At 42.1% G+C, this 21,325-nt stretch overlaps 1 protein-coding gene across 5 annotated transcripts in view; it reads right to left on the bottom strand.

Annotated features, from left to right (window-relative positions):
• Positions 1-21,325, bottom strand: part of LRRC38 (leucine rich repeat containing 38) — an 89,192-nt gene that overhangs the window by 39,032 nt on the left and 28,835 nt on the right. For 3 of the 5 annotated variants that reach the window (XR_011089576.1, XR_011089577.1, XM_068658901.1), the window contains exon 1: positions 2,298-4,478. Coding sequence is in view for 3 of the 5 variants with exons in the window: in XM_068658901.1 (XP_068515002.1) it covers positions 2,298-2,925 (628 nt within the window). In the remaining 2 variants the exon portion in view is untranslated. Of the gene's footprint in view, positions 1-2,297; positions 4,479-4,563; positions 4,670-8,788; positions 8,906-21,325 lie in introns of those variants that run through there. The other 2 variants (XM_068658899.1, XM_068658898.1) reach the window with 2 other exon arrangements.

The following is a 21,325-nucleotide window of genomic DNA, read 5'->3' as shown; positions in this document are numbered from 1 at the left end:
CCCACTCCTCCCAGGGAAGATGTAATACCACCAGAAATGCCAGGCAGACAGGGCTTTGGACAAGTACAAGCAGACAAATAAAGCTAACATCATTAGCTCCTAATTGGTAAAATGTTGTAACTTCATTAAAAACTGATGACTGTGTATAAAACCTGATCAAATCCCAATCGTAAGAATTAGTTCTACATGAACTTTCCGAAAGTTGTTTTAAAAGGCACTCAACTGTGGCTGTATTGCTTTAAAATGGCACTGAGAGGGTCTTTTCTTTTGGGGATTAGTTTTGCCCTCACCTTCAGGAATAATGTTGTACTAGTCTATGAAAGGAGGCAGCCAGCATTGTTTGTGACAGCAGCTCACAAGGAGCAAGCAAGATGCTGAGTTTGCGTGCTCTTCTGAAGCCTCACCAACATGACTGGCTGCAAAGAAATCGGTAGATCTGGACCTGGGACGAAATGCAAAGCAGAGCATTTGCTTAGGCAATGGGCAGGAGGGCAGCTATGAAAAGCAGCCATTTAAATACCTGCTTCTTTCCTCCTTGTCTTCCCAAATCAAACCAAACTGAAACAGGCTAGTATATTATTATTTTTCAGTTGTTTGACTGAAACGTAGTTTCCATTGCTTTAAATGAGATAAAATACTGTTAAAAAAAAATCTGTAAGCTTGCAAGACGCTGGGGAACACTGACAATGATATGGAAAAACTTAGGTTCTTAAGATTTCCAGTCATAAGTTCAGATAAGGTTAAAAAACACTGACAGAAAAGAAAGAGAGATGGGCTGCAACAGGCTCTATCTGAGCAGACTCAGTCTGGACAAAGGGGAAGGAGCTTAAAGTTCAGGAAAAGATGGAAAGCATGGGGCAGTGAGCTGATGTTTGGCTGAGAGCCAGCAGGAGAGATGGGCAAATACTTGGCTCAAACAGAGTGAACTTTCACTAGAGCACTGGGAAGGTGGAAGAACAGTCAAGGTTTGGTTTGGTGCACAAAGGGTAAAGATTTCATTGAGGCAGACAGGAAAAAAAAAAAATCCCTCAAAATACTTCATTATTATTATTATTACTACTGTTACTACTATTACTACTAGTACTACTGCTATTATTATTACTATTATTACTATTATTAGTATTTACAGCTAAGAATATTTAAGGCAACCTAGATGAGTATAATAAAAATGCCACCCAAGGTCATGAGCATAGAAAAAGCTTGAATAAGTGATTGCAAACTGATGATCAAGAGAGGAGACAAAAGACCTCTGAAATTCCTGGGCAGTGTTTTTCTCTTTTTGCATCTGAAGTCAACAAACGATTTACTCGACCTCAGCCCATTCTCCTGAGATTCTCCCCCAGCCTTTTACTTCTCATCACCTTCTGCAGGGATGTCATCCCTTGGACAAAGCCCAGACCCCGGTGATTTCGTGTACACCTGTACATCCTTGGCAGCCCTTACAAGCTTTTGTGCTCCCAGCAGTCGCCCTTCTGCTAGCAGCTGGGCAGCTCGATGGCAGGAGCTTCTGCTCCAGTGCTTGTTGGGAGGCAGAACTGCGAGGTGATCCCCTGCTAAAGCTGGGTTGAGGATGGCTTTGGGGTCAGGTGGGAAATGAGGAGCAAATCCTTGGATTCCCAGGGACACGTGGCAGTCTTCTTTGTCCATGCTCCTCTGAAAATTACTGGCCCAAATACCAGAATTACATATCCTGTATTTTGAGGTGTTCCAGAGCCATTTTAATTTATTCCTAATATTGGAAGCAGTGCTATTTCAGTAAAAGCACCATAATCACGCTATTGAACAGAGTTTCAGAACATCACAACAAAATAGTTCTGGGAAAGGGCTGACAACCACAGCTGCATAAACTGTGGATTTAACTCCTCTGTAGCAGCTTTGTAGCTGACGAGTAAAATGCGAGGAAAATCAACTTTCCTAAGGAGCTGGCACAGAATATTTAGCTGTTCAAAGGGCTTACTGTAGAAAGAAACCGAGGTCTGGAAGAGAATCAGCTCTGGGCACAATGAATTTGAAAAGGCTCCTTTACTGCCTAGGTGAGTTTAGTCTATAAATTGAAATTATTATGGCTTATTTTTTAAAGCTTATTTCTTAACTGGGAGGAAGACCTGCTGCTAAAAAGAAACCAACATCATTTTAATGGCCTCTTTTGCTGAAAGCATGCAATTACAGTTCGACCAAAAGGCAGTTCAGGTCACTGCAGGCAGGACGCACAGACAGTTTGACCAACAACCCTCCTTCCCTCCGAGACACACGTACAAAGCAATGTGCACACTGTGCTGTAAGCCACCGAGCTTTACCTTTCTGGAGCTTGGATGCATTGTCCTGTATCCAGCTGAAAAGGTTGGCAAAGTCACAGTCACAGACCCAAGGGTTGCCCTCCAAGCGTATAGTCCGCAGGGAGGGCAGTGCTTCCAGGGCTGCCACGTTGAGGCTTTGTAAGTTATTGTCATTCAGTTCTAACACTTGGAGCTGTTCCAGGTTCTCAAAAGCAGCCTCATCCACATCCACCAGGTTATTGTTTCCAAGGCTCAGTTTGATCAGTTTTTCTGCTGACTTGAATATCCCAGCATCAAGCTGCGTTAAATTATTGTAGCTTAAGTCTAAATACACCAGTTTAGTAGAGCTGCTAAAAGTGCCCTCTTCTAAAGAGGTGAGGGAGTTATTCCTGAAGTCCAAATAGACCAGATCTCCATAAAATATAAAGAAGTCAGCTGGTATTGCCTGAATGTTGTTATCGGCTATAAGAAGTTTCCGTACATCCAATGGAAATGGATTAGGAACACTTGGGAGTCCTTGATCCCGGCAGTCTATGGTGTGGTAGTCCATACAGCTACAGACAGCAGGACAAAAATGACCCCCGGGTAAGAAGAGCAGGCAGACAAAGACAGAAAAAGGCAGAAGGCAGAAAGGAAAGCATGGCAACATCGTCAAGGATTTGCAAGCTGTGATGAGCACCACTCCTAAGAGAAGGACATTTTGCCTAGCTGAGCAGCAGTGCCTGGGACTCGTGTGTGTGTGTGCTCGTCTCCAGGAGATCACATATCAGCCCCGATCCGATGGCAGCGGGCTCGGCAGGGGGAGGGAGACAGTGACTGAAGGGGAGAGGGAGGCAGGCATATGTGAGGATTTACACTGGCAGAGAATGATAATGCCGTACAATGCGAGGGAAAGAGCGATGATTGGGTAAGCCGAGGACCTTTCAAAGGACTCCCTTGCTTTTGTGAGCTAAAAAAAGCGGAGAGCCTGGTAGCATATTTGCTGTATATTCCAGCAAACGGGAAATCACACCTAATCCTGTGACTCTGGCAGCAAGAGCTTACGTTTAAAAAGCCCTGCAGGTAATGCACCCTGATGAAAAAAATGATTTTCTTTCTTCACATCTGCCTACATCAAAGTGATCAACACCCGACAGAAAAGCAGGTGAGGGTCAGAAGGATCCGGCTGGCTGCTACGGTCTCTTTTCTCTTTCATTTGTAAAATAGGTTGTAGAAGAGCAGCAAAGACAAGGAGAAATAGCTTGTGCTGTTTCTGGGTGCCTTGCCAGCTTTTAGGGCAAGCACATTAACATTATTTAAATGACTCATTATCTTTTAATCAATGAGAATAATCTACTGCGGCAACAAAGAATATGGTCTCAAAAATGAGGGTGTTTGTTTTCCTGTTTTAATAACCTAAATGACTACTTTCTAATATGGCACTAGTAATGTCCTTCAGGCCAGATAAAAGCAAAAAATATGGATCAGATCTTCAGCTAGTTAAAAATGAATGGATTTTCTGCATTTGCAGGGCAAAAAACATATTTGACAATCAATCCGCCTGCCTCCTGCCTCTCTGCTTCAATCAGCAGAGATGATTTTGCAAGAAGGCATCTGTGTTTTTGTGACACCCCCAAATCCACACCCAGAAAGGTAGGATCTCTGCCAGCTGCAAGCTTAACTTTTAACTCCATCACTCCCTCTTTACACACATCCTGTAAGCAGACAGAAATGGGACTCTAGTGCTTGGGCCACACCTACGTGCTATGAATGAGGATTTTCTAAAAAGACAGATTGTATTTTGGTGTGCACATCCTAAAGATTAAAGCACAAGCTCAAATGTCATTGGCAAGCTCATTCCCAGATCAAAGAGAGGCCAGTGATGTTGATTTAAGGTCATTTCATAACTGAATTCAGAGCACATAACTGAATTCAGAGCATTCATTCAGGACAGGGTACAAAAAATTCCATCTAAGATATCATATCCTCCCGACACCAAGAGTTACATTGATATACAGAAGGTAGAACCACCCTCTCCTTCAGTGAGTGGTACCGTTTTTGTAAGAGAAGCCCCCTCCCCTTCCCCTTTCATTCAGTAAAGACCCTCCTTAAACAGCAATCTGAAGGTGAGGCTGTTCCATGCATCTGCTCCACCAGACAGTGCCAGGCACTGCTGTGTCACTCTGTTATTAAGGATTATTACAGACCTACGAGTGAAATGCCACAATATCACTGTTTTTTCAAACACGTTACGCTGCACAAGACTTTGGCTTTGTGTTGTGGCTTATGGTGAGCACAGGGAGCATACCTTTTGCATGCTTCTGTTTCCTTGCACAGCCTTTCTTGTTGGCCCCAGCATTTCTGATGACAGCAGTGCTTGCTGAAGGTGCGCAGCAGGAGCTGAGAGTACCAGCCTGATGCACAAAGGATGAAATCTGGTTGCTAAAAGGGAACTTTGGATAGAAGACCAAGGTGGGCACAAAGACGGAACAGTCATGGATGGGACAGAAGCCAAGGCAGCACTTGCAACTGTGCTGCAAAACAAACACAAGTACACACACACACAAGCACTTGAGAAAACCCTACACAGGGATGATTTTCTAGCACACACAGAACCACCTTAGATAATTAAAACCTTCCAAAATCACCAGACCTCTTACATAACTCCTTCCTAATGGGCTCTGGAGCTGGAGTGTGACTGAGGGACTTGAGCCCCTCTCTGTCACATCTTGCAATGCACCAAGTCTTTCCAAGTCTTTCTAGTTCAGGGGTCTTTTGGCCAAACCACCTCGAACAAGCCACTAGACCCCTCCCATAACACACATCCATGTGTCTGTCATTCAGGTTTTGAATATCTGTTAAGACGTTGCCCAGAAAGAAATGGGCATAGCTGCCTCTATAAATCACTAGGGGAAAGTCCAATTAAATTTGTGTGATGTTGATTTAAAATATTTACCTTTAAATTACAGAGGAAGTGGAAAGCTGATAGACTACCCCTGAACAAAAAGGACACGCAAAACAACTCCTGTGGTCAGGATTCATCCAATGAATCAGCAAGAACAAGTAACCGTGACTGGTGTTTCTCATGCAGAATTGATGCCTTGTAAACTTTGAAGGCCATGTCTTGCAAACATTTGCCCCTGCTGTAATTCAGTGCTTTTCTGCCCCTCTCTAACTCAGTGAAGGCTTTAGGTCAGAGGTAAAGCTGTTCCTACCACTGTCAGTAAGGAAAGCATAACTGACACGGTGTCTTGCAGTAATGACATACCTCACTTTACATTCCAAGGTGGCTCTCCAGTGAAGTTATCAATACACAGCACTTATGGGTGCAGACTCTTTGTTTTTTCCTATCAAATGTTCGAAATCAGACCCTGACATTTTCTTTTCCAAGATGTCTCAGCGTTATTACGCCTATTTCACAGATGGGAGACTCCAGACAGTAAGGCACAATTTGTGAAAGATCCAAGAACATGTTAGTGGCAGAGGTAGGAACAGGACTCAGCTTCCCTGAATTCCAGCCCTTGCTCCAACTCCTGCTCCTTTCTGTATGAAAGGGACCTTCCCATTCTCGGTTGCTTGTGTGTGTTCTTGCTGATATAGGGGAAGCACTCTAAGCAACACTATTTTCACAGCAATGCTGCACCCTTTCATGCATTTTGCAATTTCTCCACGATATTTGTGGAGCTTTCCTGTCTGAGATGTTTGTGGAGGGGCTGGTAGGAGGCTACAGATTATTATTTTGGGCTAGGTATCCCACTGGTTTGTCAAACAGAGGCAGAGCATCCAGGCAAACAAGCATTTCAGTGCCAGCACATAGCACTGATCTTCTGCCAGACAGGACCAGCTGCAGTGCCTGCCATCGCAGGCCACCTGCCAGGGTCTGACACCTTCCTCTTGCCACCTTGGATTACTGAGTTTCTCTCTGACCTGTCTTCCTCTGTATAACATTTCCTGTTTCAGTTTGTCTGTTTCAGCTCCATTCTTTCCTTAGCTCCTGCTTATTTCCTTACCTCACCTGTTTCCCTCACAGAACAGAAATTCTCTTTAATCTTTTTGAAGCTTCCCTCACTTGCAGACATTTCAGGCAATTTTGGATGACACAAAGGAGATTCTGAAAAGCTTTCTACCTAATAAGATAGTAAAGCTTTATTTCTTTAATCTTTTATTTGCATCAGTTGGATACTGTAAGCTGTATTACTATACACAGGGCCTGGCCAGCTATCTGCTAAGTGCACAGCACCCTCTTGTGCCCTGTGGGACAGCAGTCACTCCACAAGCACTGTGGGCTCCCACCAGAAGCTATCAGAGAGTTTTACCATACTCCTGTAGTTCCCGAGTTTCATTGCTTCCTCTTCCAGTGGCCTCCTAAAGACACTTAAAGAAGGGAAATGAGATAGATAATTTTGGTGGTGGTGTTCTCTCAGGTGCTCCCTTTAGAGAGGTGTTTACTAAAACAGCAGCAGCACAGAGCGAGCCTCACTGATGCGTGGAGCTGTGAAGGGAAGCAAACGCAGGGAACAAAGCTAGCCTCGAGTTCCTTGCTTGCACTGAGACACAGGAGCTGAACCGCACACCTACTGCCTGCTGCAACTCCTGGCACTGGAATTTCATTCTACCTGCATGCTCTGCCGTATCTTTTGGCTGTAGTAACTGGGACACCACATTACAGACAAGCTTAACAAATCTGGAGGAAATGCTAAAGAACTTCACAATAGGAAATACACATCAGGAGACTCTGCTTGGCTTCAGTTGACAGTAAAGTATAACACAGAGCTGCTCCACCAGTGTGAAGCCTCAGAAATAAAGCTTTGTTTTTAAGATGTGCTTCTTTCATATTCCCAAGCAAAGCTGTCACAGCTTTCCTACCTGCGTTCCAAACCCATTTCCAGTACAAAGTTCTACTTCACAGAGATTTTAAAAAGCACAAACCTCCCAATGAGGAGGTGATGCCAAAAATAAATAAATACACTTCTCTTCACTCAGATGGGATTCCACATGGATCAAAGCTCAACTATCGGCTCTTCAGTGATGATCCTTGTTTCCCTTGGCTTCCCCAAGGCGAGGGACATAATCAGTATAAAAACACATGCTTATGAAACAAAAAGGGTAACAATTTCCTTGTCAGAGAACTAGTGAGCATCCCTACTTTATCCTTTTTATTTTTAATTACTTTACAGTATCTAGCACACTGCAGTCCTGGAACTGACAGATGCTACCGAAGTTATTCTTTATGATAAAGTATCACATGCATGTAAAAAAGCAAATCCATCTCATTTAACCCTTGAAAATGAGCAAGGAGGTTTTGTGTCAAATCCTTCTGTGGAGGATGAGGAAATAAAAAAGTATCTTTCACCGTCTCTTCTCAGTTGTGTGACTTCAATAAGCATAACAGTAGGCAGGCTTTGGATTAAAGTCACAAAGATCTGGCTTTCAATCCCTTTAACTTTCTGTTCAGGATATCACTAAGAGAAACTCAAATAAAACAGAGTGGCAAGCCACGATGCTCCTAGACGTTTAGAGTTCTGCCAGTTTTATAACATGGCAAACAGTAGGAAACTAAAAAAAATATATTAAACTCCTTGCCTAGTACAGTAAGAAATAGCTCTAGGGGAAGAATGGCATCTTTCCCTTAGAAACTTCGAGCTCTCCTCTTAAGAATGCTCAAAACTTCCCAGAACAGCTTGAACAATGGAAGAAAAAAGAAAGAGCAATCACAGTGCACACACACGTGAAGGATTCAGATATCACAAGAAATCATTACTTACATGAGAATTAAACAGAAAATTGTCCATCCTCATTCATATTTGTGAGCAGCTAATTAAGCATGTTTCTCTGTGAACGAAAGTTGTTATTCTGGGTTTACGCTTCACTGAGTCAAGGCACACATCGTGTCCCAGGCTGCTGTACCAGGTGCACACACCGACTGCAAAGGGGTTTCCTAATTACCGTACATAAGCAATGTGTCATGTGAACCAGTGTTCAGACCTGAATGACTAACAGTAAGCTAATCAATCAAACACTGAAATCAAGTGGTGAACAACATCTCTGAAAGAGAATCCCATTTTTATTCTGATATTTATCATCTTGGCTTCAGCACATTATTCTTCTGAGAAATATCTCCACCTGCTATGACCAGATGGATTTTTATGAATGCAGCCAAGGAGCACCTTCGGACATTTTTCCCTCTGATCTTGAGTCTAAAATGGACTGAAAAAGCGAAAGAGGAAGAGGGATATATTCTTTTGTCTTACAAAAGAATAATAGAAACTGTGAACTGAAGCTTGTATTATACCTGCCCACTGCTGCTGTTGCTGCTGCCGTGCAACTGGCAGGGAAATCACATCAAAATTAATCAGCATGACAGCAGCAATGATTGAATTTGAAAACCTGAGACACTGCAGTTCAACAGCCAAATGAGAGCAGCCTAAACCCATCAGACTGCTTCCATCATCAGCTCTGGGGATGACATGGCTTTCTCAGACACGTGGTCACTACCTTATTATGAACCATTTACAGTCATCATAAGCACTCACAGGAGAAGAACCACTGTAAATTGTTTCCTTTCTCCCCCAGGAAGCAGTTGGTATCCAGCCACTGTTGTCAGCTGCTCATCCTCTAGGTAGTTGTGTTCTGGCCCAGCACTACCACAGCTGGAAAGCAAATTAAAGGCAACTAAAAGTGAAAATTCTCCTAAGTTGTCAAATGGATATGCTCACGTGTACCCACCAGGTATGAGATAGATTTGGGACTAGATGCATCCTTGGCATGACCCAGAATGGCTGTTCTTATACGTAAGAAAGTTGCAAGTGCAGCTGGACACAGGTTTCTTCTCAAACACTGTTTATCTGGCCAGATTCAAGAGCGGCTCTGTCAAGATGTGAAGACCCTTAGGCAGACCTGAGAGTCTGTGGAAGCTCAGAGCTTCTGAATACATTTATATAAAAATCCAACACAGGTTTTGTAGAGGAAAAATGACGAAACTCAGTGACTTTAAAGTAGCAGTTGGATTTGAGCACCTTTCATAACTGAAACTTGTTTCAACCTGCAGCTAAGTTTCAAACCCTGAAGCTGAACAGAAAAGGAAGTTCGAGAAAGTTCCCAAAGCCTTGCCATATCACAGCTCAATCCAGCTCTTGTGAAAGGCTGAAGAGGCTGCGATTCTTAACCTGTGATTGCCATTATAAACAGAATATTTGCTTCAAAAGACAGGAAAATAATGACTGCGGGAACTGATTTCTTCCAAATTGCATACTCACGATATAGAGAACAACTGCTACCTCTTCATCAAGCATTCAGGGGCTGAATGTACCCCTGTGCAGTCTGGCTGAGCAGAGGGTAGAGCATGGAAGTGGCGGGTGTTCTGGAGAATCGGAGGCAGAAAACTATGTCTTAGAGGAAGGAAAACAAGAAATGATTCTGGAATATCTGGGAATTTGTACTGGTTCAGCAGGATGTGTACTGCTTTTATTTGTGCTCTGTGCAATCCAGGAAAACCTTTAGAGAGTTCTTTGTTCAAATGAAGAGTGAACAGATTTACAGCAACTAAAACAACTGACAGCTAATGTTTACACACACATAGTTTTCGAACATAAAACCCCTTCAGTTCATTTTACCCATAAGAGAGTAAAAAACAAATAAAAATGACTCACACTCATTTTGCTGCTCACTTTGTAATATTAATGGGTATTAATGGGATGAATGCCCTTTCCAGACCAAAGAAGACTGTGTACTTGCAAGGACTTAATGCAAATTGATACCAAATAAACACCCAGCAAGAAGACAGTTCCACTTACAAACAAGGGCACAGCAAACTTAATTGGACATCAAGGTGTTTCAACGACTCCTTAGGCTACTTTGATAAGGGGGTCTCACGAAGATGCTACTATATTAGCTTATTGGATGTGATACAAGTTGAATACAATGGGAAAAACAAGCTAGACTTTTTTTTTTTAATTATTATTATTTTTTTCCTGCAGAGACAAATTCCCAAGACAGCCATTGGTAATTGTTGCCCTTCACCCACGCTGACTATTGCTGCGCACACTCCATGGATGTAATTTGAAGGAAGGGTTTGTGTCAGTGGACATTCTAAGTACCTAATGAGTGATAGAGATAATGGAAATAATTATTAAACACCTGTGCTGTTCTCTACCGTAAAAACACCTCACAAAAAAATATAACTAAATGTTTAAAAGGTCAGACAGTACATTTGAAATAGGGCTTGAAAATTGCCCTTGAAGTACATCGGAGACTCATTAAATTACGTGAACCATCACTGCAATCGTGCAATTCCCCATCCTACAGGTTACTTCTGAACAACTGGCTACCTGCAAAATTAATCACTCCACTAAAATGCACTCATCCCTGCCCTGGAACCAGACAACATCAACAAGTGCAAAGGGACAAGGAACAATAGCTCAGGACTTGAGGCAAAAAATGGAGGACTAGAATCTTGCACTGTGTTCAAATGAAAATAAGCGACAAATTAAGTTTGTGTGTATAAGTGATATCTAAATGTACAGCCGGTTCCTTTAATTAAATATGGAAAACTTTGTTTTTATGGAAAAACAAAGCCAGTCTGGAAAACCAGACTGTCCCAGTGGGACAGTCTAGTGGAAACAACTGAAAGTTTGGCCCTAACACTTTATTTGTGGAGCCCTCTTTGTGGACGGATCAGTCAGCCTTTTCAATCCTGGGTTAAACAAAGGCAATCCCCTTTGCAAATTCAAGCAGTACAGAGCTGTTTCACACCCACATGAAGAGCAGAATGAAACAAAATGTTGAATCAATGGGGTAAAATCTCCTCTGATGCAAAGGACTTGTTTTCACCTTTTAAACATAAAGTAGATGTTGAAAGGGTCTGTACACATTACTGTATGCAAAGAACATTTGTAGGATGACAAAAATTCATTATAGCAACCAATCACCTGGTGTAACTAAAAAGTATCTACAGTCCCGTTCACGGTAAGTGATCCCGGTCATTCACATGTCTTCACTCTAAAGCGATCTTTCTAACCTCTTACAAGTTTCTCTGGCTGTACAGAAGTGTAGTGTCCCTAGGGAATGCAGCACAGTTTGACTTAATGGCTTCTGACATTTCACTCGCCTTGTTAGTAAGATGGGTAAAATGTCAGGTGGAATTATATCAGCGAGTGCAGCAATCCCCCAAAGGGAAAGATTTGGAGCCTTGTAACACTGCCGCTGGATTTGCTTTTTAAAAGTGTGTCGATAACCAATGCTGATTATTGGAATGCCTAGTTTTCCTAATTGCTTCAGAAATCACATATCTCAGTGAGAACGAACTGGAGGGACTCCTCTGGTACTCAGAGATATCAGACGTAACCTCCAGAATGTTAGTACAGTTCAAAGTGGCACGTTAGCACAGCTAATGTCCAGTACAACTTCCTCCAGCCTAAATATTGACACTGCAGTGATACATCAGAGTTTTAAATACTACAACTTTGGTAGGACTTGTTGCACTGGGAGACGAAGCTGTTTTAGTATTTGGCTGCACAGGTCCAGCACCCAGTGTCCTGTGCCGCTGTCATGCAAAGGTAACTCTGCCAGGAGGTGTATCTGCTTGGATATATGATGAATGTTTGGATGAACTCCGTTACACATCTGCTTCTTCAATTTTTGAGGTTGCCACATTTCAGATATTAAATCTGAGAAACATCACCAAAAGTGATGCATCAGTTAGCAGTCAGCTACTAAAATCTTTGGGATTGTCCTACATAAATTTATTCTTTATTAATAAAAAAAAAAATAAATAAACCAGTCTCCAAAAATGGAATAAGTGAAGTCTCTTAAATTTCAAAGTTGAATGGAATCCAGAAGAAGTGTGTTTGCTTCAGGCTCTTGTAAATTTTTCAGAAAGTTAATGGCACAGAAGATGAACATGGTAAAAATATTGTTCACGTGGTAACACACGGAATGTTCTATACACTCCATTTTCTCAGGCTATGCTATAAGCAAAAGGTATTTTTAGGGAAAATGGAAAGGCTGCAGACTAAAAATAGAGAAGCCAAAAGCATCCAAAAAAACTCTTTCAACAAAAACATTAAACCAAAAAAGTAACTTCAACTGCTAATTTCTGTTTTCTTTGTTAAAAATGTTTTCAGTTTTTAACCAGGGATTTTATTTGTTAATTCTCACATTTTCTGTATAACATTTAATATTCTGAAAAGCCATCTCCTAAAACATAAGATCACTCAGTCAGAATGATCTGATCTAAGCATATAATGAGAGGCTTCAACTTAGTTTTTGATAGAGACATTTATACATTAGCTGCTTCTACTGAAGCTAAGCAAACATTTGCTAAAACTGTGTGCGTGGCTTCTTCTCACGGAGATTTTACTTTGCAAGTATGATATTTGCTTATCCAGCTTCCTATTTTTCCATTATCAAGGTTTTAGTTGTGCTGAGAAGAGGAAGATGGTGTGAAGCTGACTTCTTAGCAGGTACATAAGCAGACCGATTATTCAAAGCTCCCAGAGATGGGACTGTGTCTGTGTCAAAGCGTTTATGTGCGTACCATGGGCACAGAGGCATGGGATAGCTGTCAAGGCATTGATGTAACAGCTGTGCCATCCTCCTTCAAAGTTATTCACTAAGACACCACAAGGTGAAAGTGTTTGAAGCTATTAACAATGACAGGTTTTGATTCTTGTGGGAGGGCCACTACATTTAAAATGACTTTGTTATATTGTTGCTGTTGGATCCCCTAAAAGGGGACTTTTCACTCCAAAAATATATGAAGTCGCACATCAAGAATATCTTCTCTTCTGGCTGCATTTCCAAGCAAATACTGCGCACTATTCTGTGGGATGGCAAAAGGAATATAGGCAGAGGTTGTACCATTGTGAAGTGGTGCAATGACTGCTTTTGGGGTAAGAAGAGATAAATCATTCCAGATGGACTTTTAATGCTCAGAGAAATCATTAAATCTACAAAGGATAAGTTAATGCAAATGTCAGAGAAAGCACTATTGATTTTTAGTTTGCTTTTAGACTTGTCACTTTTCAGATAATATAGAATACTGAAATACTGTCAGTGAGAGTATGGCTATTTGGCATCACTCAGTCGAGCAGACAACTTATTGTTTTGTCACAGAACTGTCCCAAACTACTCCTAAAATATGATGTTGTGCGCTGCCTGCTGGCATGGGGCACACCTTCACTCTTGCCTTCTTAAGTGAGAGAAGATGAAGGGCTGCAACTGCTGAGTCTAAGAATACAGCTCCAGAACTCCTGATAAGCTGTCTGGAAGATTTGTGTGCATAGTTTTATGCATTTTTTTTTTCACATTTTAATAAAAGACAGGTCAAACTTCTTTGATACATGCTCTGAAGAAAAAAAAAAAATCATTTTACCTATACTCATACTTATGTAATACCTCATGCCTCAGTTTCTCCTTTTTAAACAAGGAAAAGTATAGAACTGCTGCAAGAGCTATAAGCTATATAGGGCATAAGACATATGGATCTAAATCCTTTTATTTAGAAGTAATCATACTCAAAATTAAGGTCCAAAGGACCCTTGTTCTGATTAATAATTTTTCTCTGAAAGATGCTATATTACCATTACTGCTTGCAGGCAATTAAAATTGTTAATATTCTATGTGTTGTACTTGGTGTACAGCTGCCTACGCCCACAAACACATGATTCATGATCCTCTAATTCAGTGAAACCAAGAAGAGATTAACACTCTAGTAAAGAAAAAAAAAACACCTCTTAATTCACTCCTTATATTGAATGAAACAATTTATAGGATAGAGGCAGTGTTGGCACTGGAGGAAAAATCTGCAGTTCTTATTTACGCTCCTGATCTACTGTGCAATCCCTGAGGTCACTACAGAGCTCAGTGCTTCAGCTTCCCCACTGCTTCGTACTGAAGTAACTAAACCCAGCTGGATGGACCTTTATAGCTAGATGATACTCACCTCAAAAGTTTTCAGCATTCCCATTTTAAAAGGCATGGAATTTAAAATATTTAAATTTTAAGAATACAATAGCGTCTTGATCTGAAGACACGTGTAGGTGACTCAGGGCTTTTGAAGTGGTGAGAAGGCCTTCAAGAGAGCAACCACCTTGTTCTCCTTTGTGTCCTAGAACTGGTTGATGCAAGACAAATCTTGCAAACACAGAGCAAAGCATGAAACATTTATTTCCTAATTGAAAGCATGAATTAACTTACCCATTAGATAGGAAAATCCTGCATCTGAACTGCCTTCCCTTCCCTCCCATGAGTTACTACTGACAAGCTAATATCACAAAAAGGGGTCTCGTAAGGGCTTGAGTAATGCAGAGAGAAGTTCTCTCTTCGTGAATTCCAGTTCAGTTCCATCCCTCTAAGTCCACCCTCTACACAGACTGGGACTCCTCCCCTCTACACATTCTCAAGTCATCATTTCATCTTATCCAGACATAAGTGATTTATAGCATAGTTCAGAGAATAACCAAGCCCTGAACCCAGTCATTGTTTTATCTATAACAAACATTAATTAGATTTTTTGAAATTCTTTGTTGTTCTTACTTCCCTTGCTATTAGACGTAATGGATTCTTTTCCTGAAAAATAAAGTGATTCTAAGTATTTGGCAGAAATATTTTTAAAGCAACACTATCAGTCTAGTAGTTCTTCTAGACAAAGCATTAGGAATTTCAGCTGAGACCAATTCTTTGCTGTAGTATTTCATTTCTGGAGATTGCAGCATAACATTCGACCATGTCAATGAAATAGTGTGAAAGAACACAGATTTTGCAAAATAGCTGAAGCATTCATGATTCCCCCACCTCCCCATGATTTCAGTGCTTAATTTTATTTTCATTCATGCTTTGCTCCTTAAAATTCTTCATATCACTCTATCTGTTGCCAGTCAGAAGGTGAACTGGGGTCATTCCAGCAGCTGTCACTTCAACAAAACCAACCCTTGCTACTGCTGAAAGGTCTGTGCCCTGCATCTACCACTGAACCCGTCACTGAAGCGTGTATTTTCATACCCATTTGGACATGCAGCCAGGGTGGAAAAACACACTGCTGCTTGAAAATGTGGTAAAGCAATTGCAGCCCAAAGCCTGGCTTGGTTGGAAGCACATTTGTCTGCTCAGTTTCCTCTCAGGCACTGGGAAGTGGCAGAGTCCGGCCCTGCAGGGAGAGCTTTCCACAAAAGCCCACCAGCGAGCATCTCGCTCCCTCTGGTGGCTGCAGAGTACCATGTAGACGGCCTCGATCTGTCTGCTCACTTACTGATGCTATTTGCAGACAAATCCCAGTTCTATGAAATGTGTCGGAGCCAGGAAAGGCCGCTGTAGGACATCTTTCTGTAGAACCCCTTCCCCACAGCCATCAGGACACATCCCTGCATGCAGCCTGCTTCTCTGTCCCCACCCACGGGAAACAGCTATTCGCTTCCCACCAGCTTTTGTTCATCTTTCCACTCCCTTCATAAAGCTGCTTATTCTTGGGAACATGCTTTGTATGCTAAAAGGAAAATAAACCACATTACTTGACTTGGGTTTCCTCCCTAAAAACAGAGTTGGAACGAGAATTTTGCCATGGACCTTAACGAGGGGAGCATTTCTCACGTGTTCATCCACGTGCATCTCATTTCTTCTGCACGACAAGTTCATCCCAGGTGACAGTTCCTCATTCGCAGAAAAACTGACTGCAGCCTTACACTGTTTGTGACTTAGTCCATCCATCTCCTTGCAAACCCTGGCAAATCCTGCCCCGTAGCGAAGCAGCGTGGGCAGCTGGTGTCCTGACCGCTGGGGCACGGCGTGGCTTTGGAGAGCACGGGGACGAAGTTCTGTGCAGCGTGGTCTCAGCCACACTTCAGGCCACAGCTTTGCTCGGTGTATTTTCAGCACTCAGACACAACATATTTAAAAAAAGTCAGGACATGGAAATCCCTAATGACAGATGTTTGCTTTAAAAGTATAAACTCACTATAGAAGCTGTGAAAGGCTTTGGAAGTATAAAGAAAAACTCACAGATTTTTTTTTTTTTTTTTTAATATAAAGTTCTTTTGGCTCCACTGCTGTGTTGCTTTCCTTATTTAACTGTCCTAGTTAAAAGAACACTCCTGACCTAAGAAAACCTACGTCAACCTCATAATTTTTTTGTTTAAATACATGGTGGTCATCCACAGGTTTAAAAGTAGTAAAGAGTGGGCATTCTGCATTTAACTCTGAGTCACACCACTCTGTGTCACGTAGAGACAGCTGCTGGTGTTAACTCCGTCGAAAAAAGGTATCAAATCATGCCTTTCTGTTAAACAGGTCCAAATTCATCTGCTTCTAATGAAAAGCTTTACCCTATGACTGAGAAATAATTTCAGTTTTGAAATGATAAAAGCAGGAAATAAAGCCACAGTCTCTGAAGCACCATGAAGTGTTGCCGTTATATACAGACCAACTTGCTGTTACCTAAAACTGCTGCCTGGAGGCCTTTCTACCGACTCCTTCTCCCAGCACATCTTAACTGAGTCTTTGCTGGACTGCCTGAAAGGGGATTGTAGAGAGCAGCAGCTTGGAGAAGGACAACTGCCCAGAAACCTAAAATAAAAGTAGTACAGGTGCAGATACTTCCCTCTTTTCCCTTAAATACTAGGTCATTTAGAGAATCTGACAGGCAGGTGAGTACACGGGAATTTCCTGGCTGGGCTGGGACCCGGCTAATTCAGAGTTGCTCTTTCTCTCCACCCTGACTGCTTTATTTCCCAGAGGCACCAGCTCCACGTGTGTGCCCATTTATCAGATGTTGAAATAGTTCAGCTTGCCTCTGTGCCCCACAGGCTGGAGCATTTGTTTGTGAAAACTTGTGTGCGCTGATTTTTGTGAAGCTCCGTTTTTTTGAAGCTCCATTGTGAAGCTCTTGAAGTTACATAGCTCAAAACTAGCCCCATCTCTTCAACTGACTGATGACTGCCCCTCAGTCTACCTTAAGATCTCCAACTTCAAGTCCTGTTACAATTTTATGATTCAGTGATCTCTCTTCTCTACATCTGACAGCGGTGCTCCCACCTGTGCACATACTTTACAGGAACACAAGTGGTCAATGAATCTTAGAAATGATTGCATAAATTGAGTATGAGTGTGTTAATGCTAACAAAAAAACTGAGAATAACCAATTCCTTCCTACGGGACACATTTCATTTTTCAAACACTGAATTATGCTGTCTTATATCAGCCACAACTCTGACTTCGTATTAGAAGTGGTGTCCTTGTCAGGCAGGAAAGGCTGCCTGAAATGTAAATAGTGTGAAAGCAGCATCTTCCAGTTCTCCCATTCCCTGGCAGATGCTTGATGGAAAACGTCTGGATTTTTATTTTAAAGACTAAAAACAGGCCAATCTGTGCTGTCAGACCTTGCACACCAAATGCATTTTCAGAAACTGGAAACTATAAGCACAGTGACCCAAGTCCAAAAGCTACGGCTATTTAAGGCCTATACAAATCAATGAAGAGATTTGATGGACTTCAGCTTGTGACTAAGGGAAGGTAAAACACGTTTCTGATAGTAAGGCTCCACACTCCTGCAGAAGCCTTCTAAGAATCTGCTTTCACGCAAGTAACTCCATGAGATGCGAACATAACCAAGCATACTTTTAGTATGCTTACTCTTACCCTTTCACAAAATATACACTCCAAAAGTGTAAATTAAGCATCCGATTTGATATCCTTTACAAAGCCACTCTTACTAGAAAGATACAGTCCTTTTCTGTTGCTGAATTTCCTGTTTTGGTACCCTGGGGGCAGCTGTAAACCCTGCAATATTTATTCAGAAGCATAAAAATTGTTTTCTGCAAGATTTTCTAATTTTCAAGTCATTTCCTGTTTTCCCTCTGTAGTCAAAACCCCCCCTTTGGCAGGTATTGAAACACAAAAGCCCCCAGTTCAGTTTGAGGAAATGTTCTAGGACTTGAGAGAGGAGACCCAAAAGATAGCTCCAATTTTCCATTACCTGCTCTCACCAGGGCAACTTTGCTTTACTGTGAAGTAATCTTCCAGCAAATGATGCTGTATAGAACAGCCCATCCCAGTTCCTAAATTGTTTACGTAATAGAGTTAGTCTTGGAAAACAGTGTGCAAGCCACAATCGGTGTCATCCTCCTCCCCCAGAAGGAACCTTCTGGAAGGAGAAATAAAAAGTGAATTTTGTCGTAGGCTATATTTTTCAGAACTGATGTTTAGGCAGCTTCTATTGAGATGTAACCCAAAACATAAAATCAAAACAAAACGAACTAGTTTGTGTCCAGTTTGAGACATCAGAGCCTTGGTCTGCAGAATGAACAAGCATGCACAGCTCCAATAAAATTTACAAGCACTCTGCATGCTTGGCACTCCTCACCATCAGTCCTGAAAGACATAAATGCCCTCGAAGGATTTCTAGAAGTTACACAGAAAAATCATATATGAGCACAGGCAACCCTGCCCTGAAAAGTATAGACCTTGGAATACATAATTCCGTGTGTTTTTAGAGACAGCTGTAGTAAAAAAGGGTATAATTCCTGAGATATTTCAGGAAAATGGTAAGGATTTGGTTGTTACCTGAGATTCCCAGCACAAAGAGCACCTGGAGCTCTGCAGCAACAGTCCCTCCTTCTCTCCAGCCCCCTCCAAGCAGAAGCTCAGCCAGCACAGTCGGTGCCCAGCTATCAGGGTGACACTTCTCCCTGCTCAGTGTGCCTCGCTTTCAGGATCGTAGCAATGTTTGTTGGTGGGGAAAGGAAATCTGGAGCTGGGTTTTTGCAGCGTAAGGGACATAATGTACACGTACAGATTATTTCATTCGGCAGAGAAATGCAATCCTCTTCCGCCAGGCAGTTTGCCAACGGTAAAGCCAAACCAATAGCACAGGAGAGATCCCCATAGAGAACGACACTTTCAGAAGAGTGCACTTGGGTGGTACAACCAGCCCTAATACCATCTGCAATCTACTCTCTACCTCTCTCCAGCTGTATGTGAACAACCGTACACAGACGTGCTCACCAGTGACCAAAAACACGCTGCCCAGCCTGGTGTTGGCATTGCTGCCCAACAGCCTGGCTCCGAGCCTGGTTAGGACACTTGGGAGACTTCCCGTTGCCTTTGGTGCTCCTGAGGGCATCTTGCAACACTGACTGAGGCAGAGGAAAGCACATCATCCCACCCAGCTTCTGCCACAGGGACGTAACACTTTGCAGGATGTATTTGCCATTTTCTCCTCCTCCCCCGGCTACGTTTCACGCTTTGCTCTGACTGCACTGGAGACAGCCCGAGCCTTTCACAAGGCTGCGCAAATGACTGATAGGGTCAGACAGGAAGAAGAGATTACGAAATGAAAACAAAAGGGCTGCTTGTACTTCAGGTCCTTTCCACCTCCTCCCTTACGCTGCTCTGATTAAAGACATGCAGAGCAGCCTTGAAAAAAACAACCAAAAAAAACCCTGAAACACCACACACACAAAACCAAAACCAAACACAACACCCCACCAACAAGCAAAAGAAAAATGAGTAACAGTGACCCCTGCACATCCTGTGTATCCATGCATTCTCCTGTTGGAAAGAGCTTGCTGAAAAACTTCATTGGAATCATCACAGCATTTCCTGAACAAAAAGACCAAATTGCAACATCTCTGTACAGACCTAAACTTTTCTGCAACAGCGTTTAAGTAAATATGTAAGTCCACCACCAGCCAGCAAAGACAACACTTACCTCCAGATAAGTACGCACAACTTTTAATTATAAAGCGAAGCACGTTAAGTACTGCTTTAAATGAAGATGGATTGTTAAATCAGAACCTTAGAATAATTCCCGTATTTTCACAAAACCTATTGGCTTAACAGAATTATGACACAGTGAGCCACCGTTGTATTAGAAAACCTAAATTTGGTGGAGTTCAGAGGGAAATTGCTCTCTCATTTCTCTATTTCCATACCCTCTCCCAAGGGTACATGGGCCTTTCTGGAAGCATTTTTGTTTGTTTCCAATCAGTGGGCTCAGCAATGCCTCTGAACTTTAATACCCTGGCTCAGCACCATGCTGTTCTCAGAAGCAGGCAAGTTCCTGTCAATGATGTCCTTAAGAAACAGTTTCATCCTGAGATGGCAATCGGTAAGAGACATTCCTAGCTTTTTCACTAACTCGTTTTGCATCTATGGGTAAACTTTTTTTTTTTTCTTTTTTGCACTTATTTTATGAATTTATCTAAATTTTTCTGAGGAGTGGGCTGGACCAGAAAGGAGCTGGAACTTGGAAGTCTCTAATTTCTGAGAGCCCAAGAGCTCCAGTGCTGGGCTCAGCATGCAGAGCTGTGCAAAGAAAGAAATTCGGCTAATAGCTTGTCCTTCTTTAGAAAGGGCCACTCATACACCTGGGACAAGTTTGTTTATATGAATAACTATTAAGATGAATTGTTTTCAGAGTACCTTTGAGAAAAATGGGATGAAATTTAAAAAGACCCTCTTCCTGTTCTTGATGAGAATCTGAACTAATCATTAAGAACAGCCACTGGTTTGTTCCAGTTTGTTTGTCACAGTGTACCACGATCACTTTTCTTTCTGAAAACGCATATAGGAATCTAAGCATTCCATTCTCATAAATAACCTAGCCATGCGGTTGTTTTGTTTTCTTTTATTTTTCTTTTCTCTTTTTTTTTTTTTTTTTTCCTCCTCCAAGTTAAAACCTCTCCCACAGGTCTGCTCCATCCTTCTGCAGAGGTTACCTCCTCCCCCTCTGTCAGTAGAAAGGAAACAGATCTGTAGGTCAGCTGCCAGGCTTCATGCACTGGTGTCCTAGCGCTGCAGGACACCAAGGTACAGAACCTGAGGGGGCAGAAGAGGCTGCCACCCAGCCAGGAGGAACACTGGTGTATTTAGCTTCCATGTGAGGGCTGATTAAAACTCACAACATCTCTTAATAATAGATGTGGTTTAGTAGATTATTACTTGCCCAAGTTTCAGAAAAGGATTAATACAAGTCATTACTGCCAGAGTCCTGCTTCACCCCCAGTCCCTGTGCTGCAGTCTTTGCCTACACAAGAGCAGAGTGTTCAGTATCTGTTACAGATGTTTGTAGAGCGATCATC

Source organism: Anas acuta, chromosome 22 (genome assembly GCF_963932015.1).
Source record: "Anas acuta chromosome 22, bAnaAcu1.1, whole genome shotgun sequence".
NCBI lineage: Eukaryota > Metazoa > Chordata > Aves > Anseriformes > Anatidae > Anas > Anas acuta.
The sequence above is the reverse complement of the archived record's forward strand: the minus strand, read 5'-3'. Positions and strand labels throughout refer to the sequence as shown.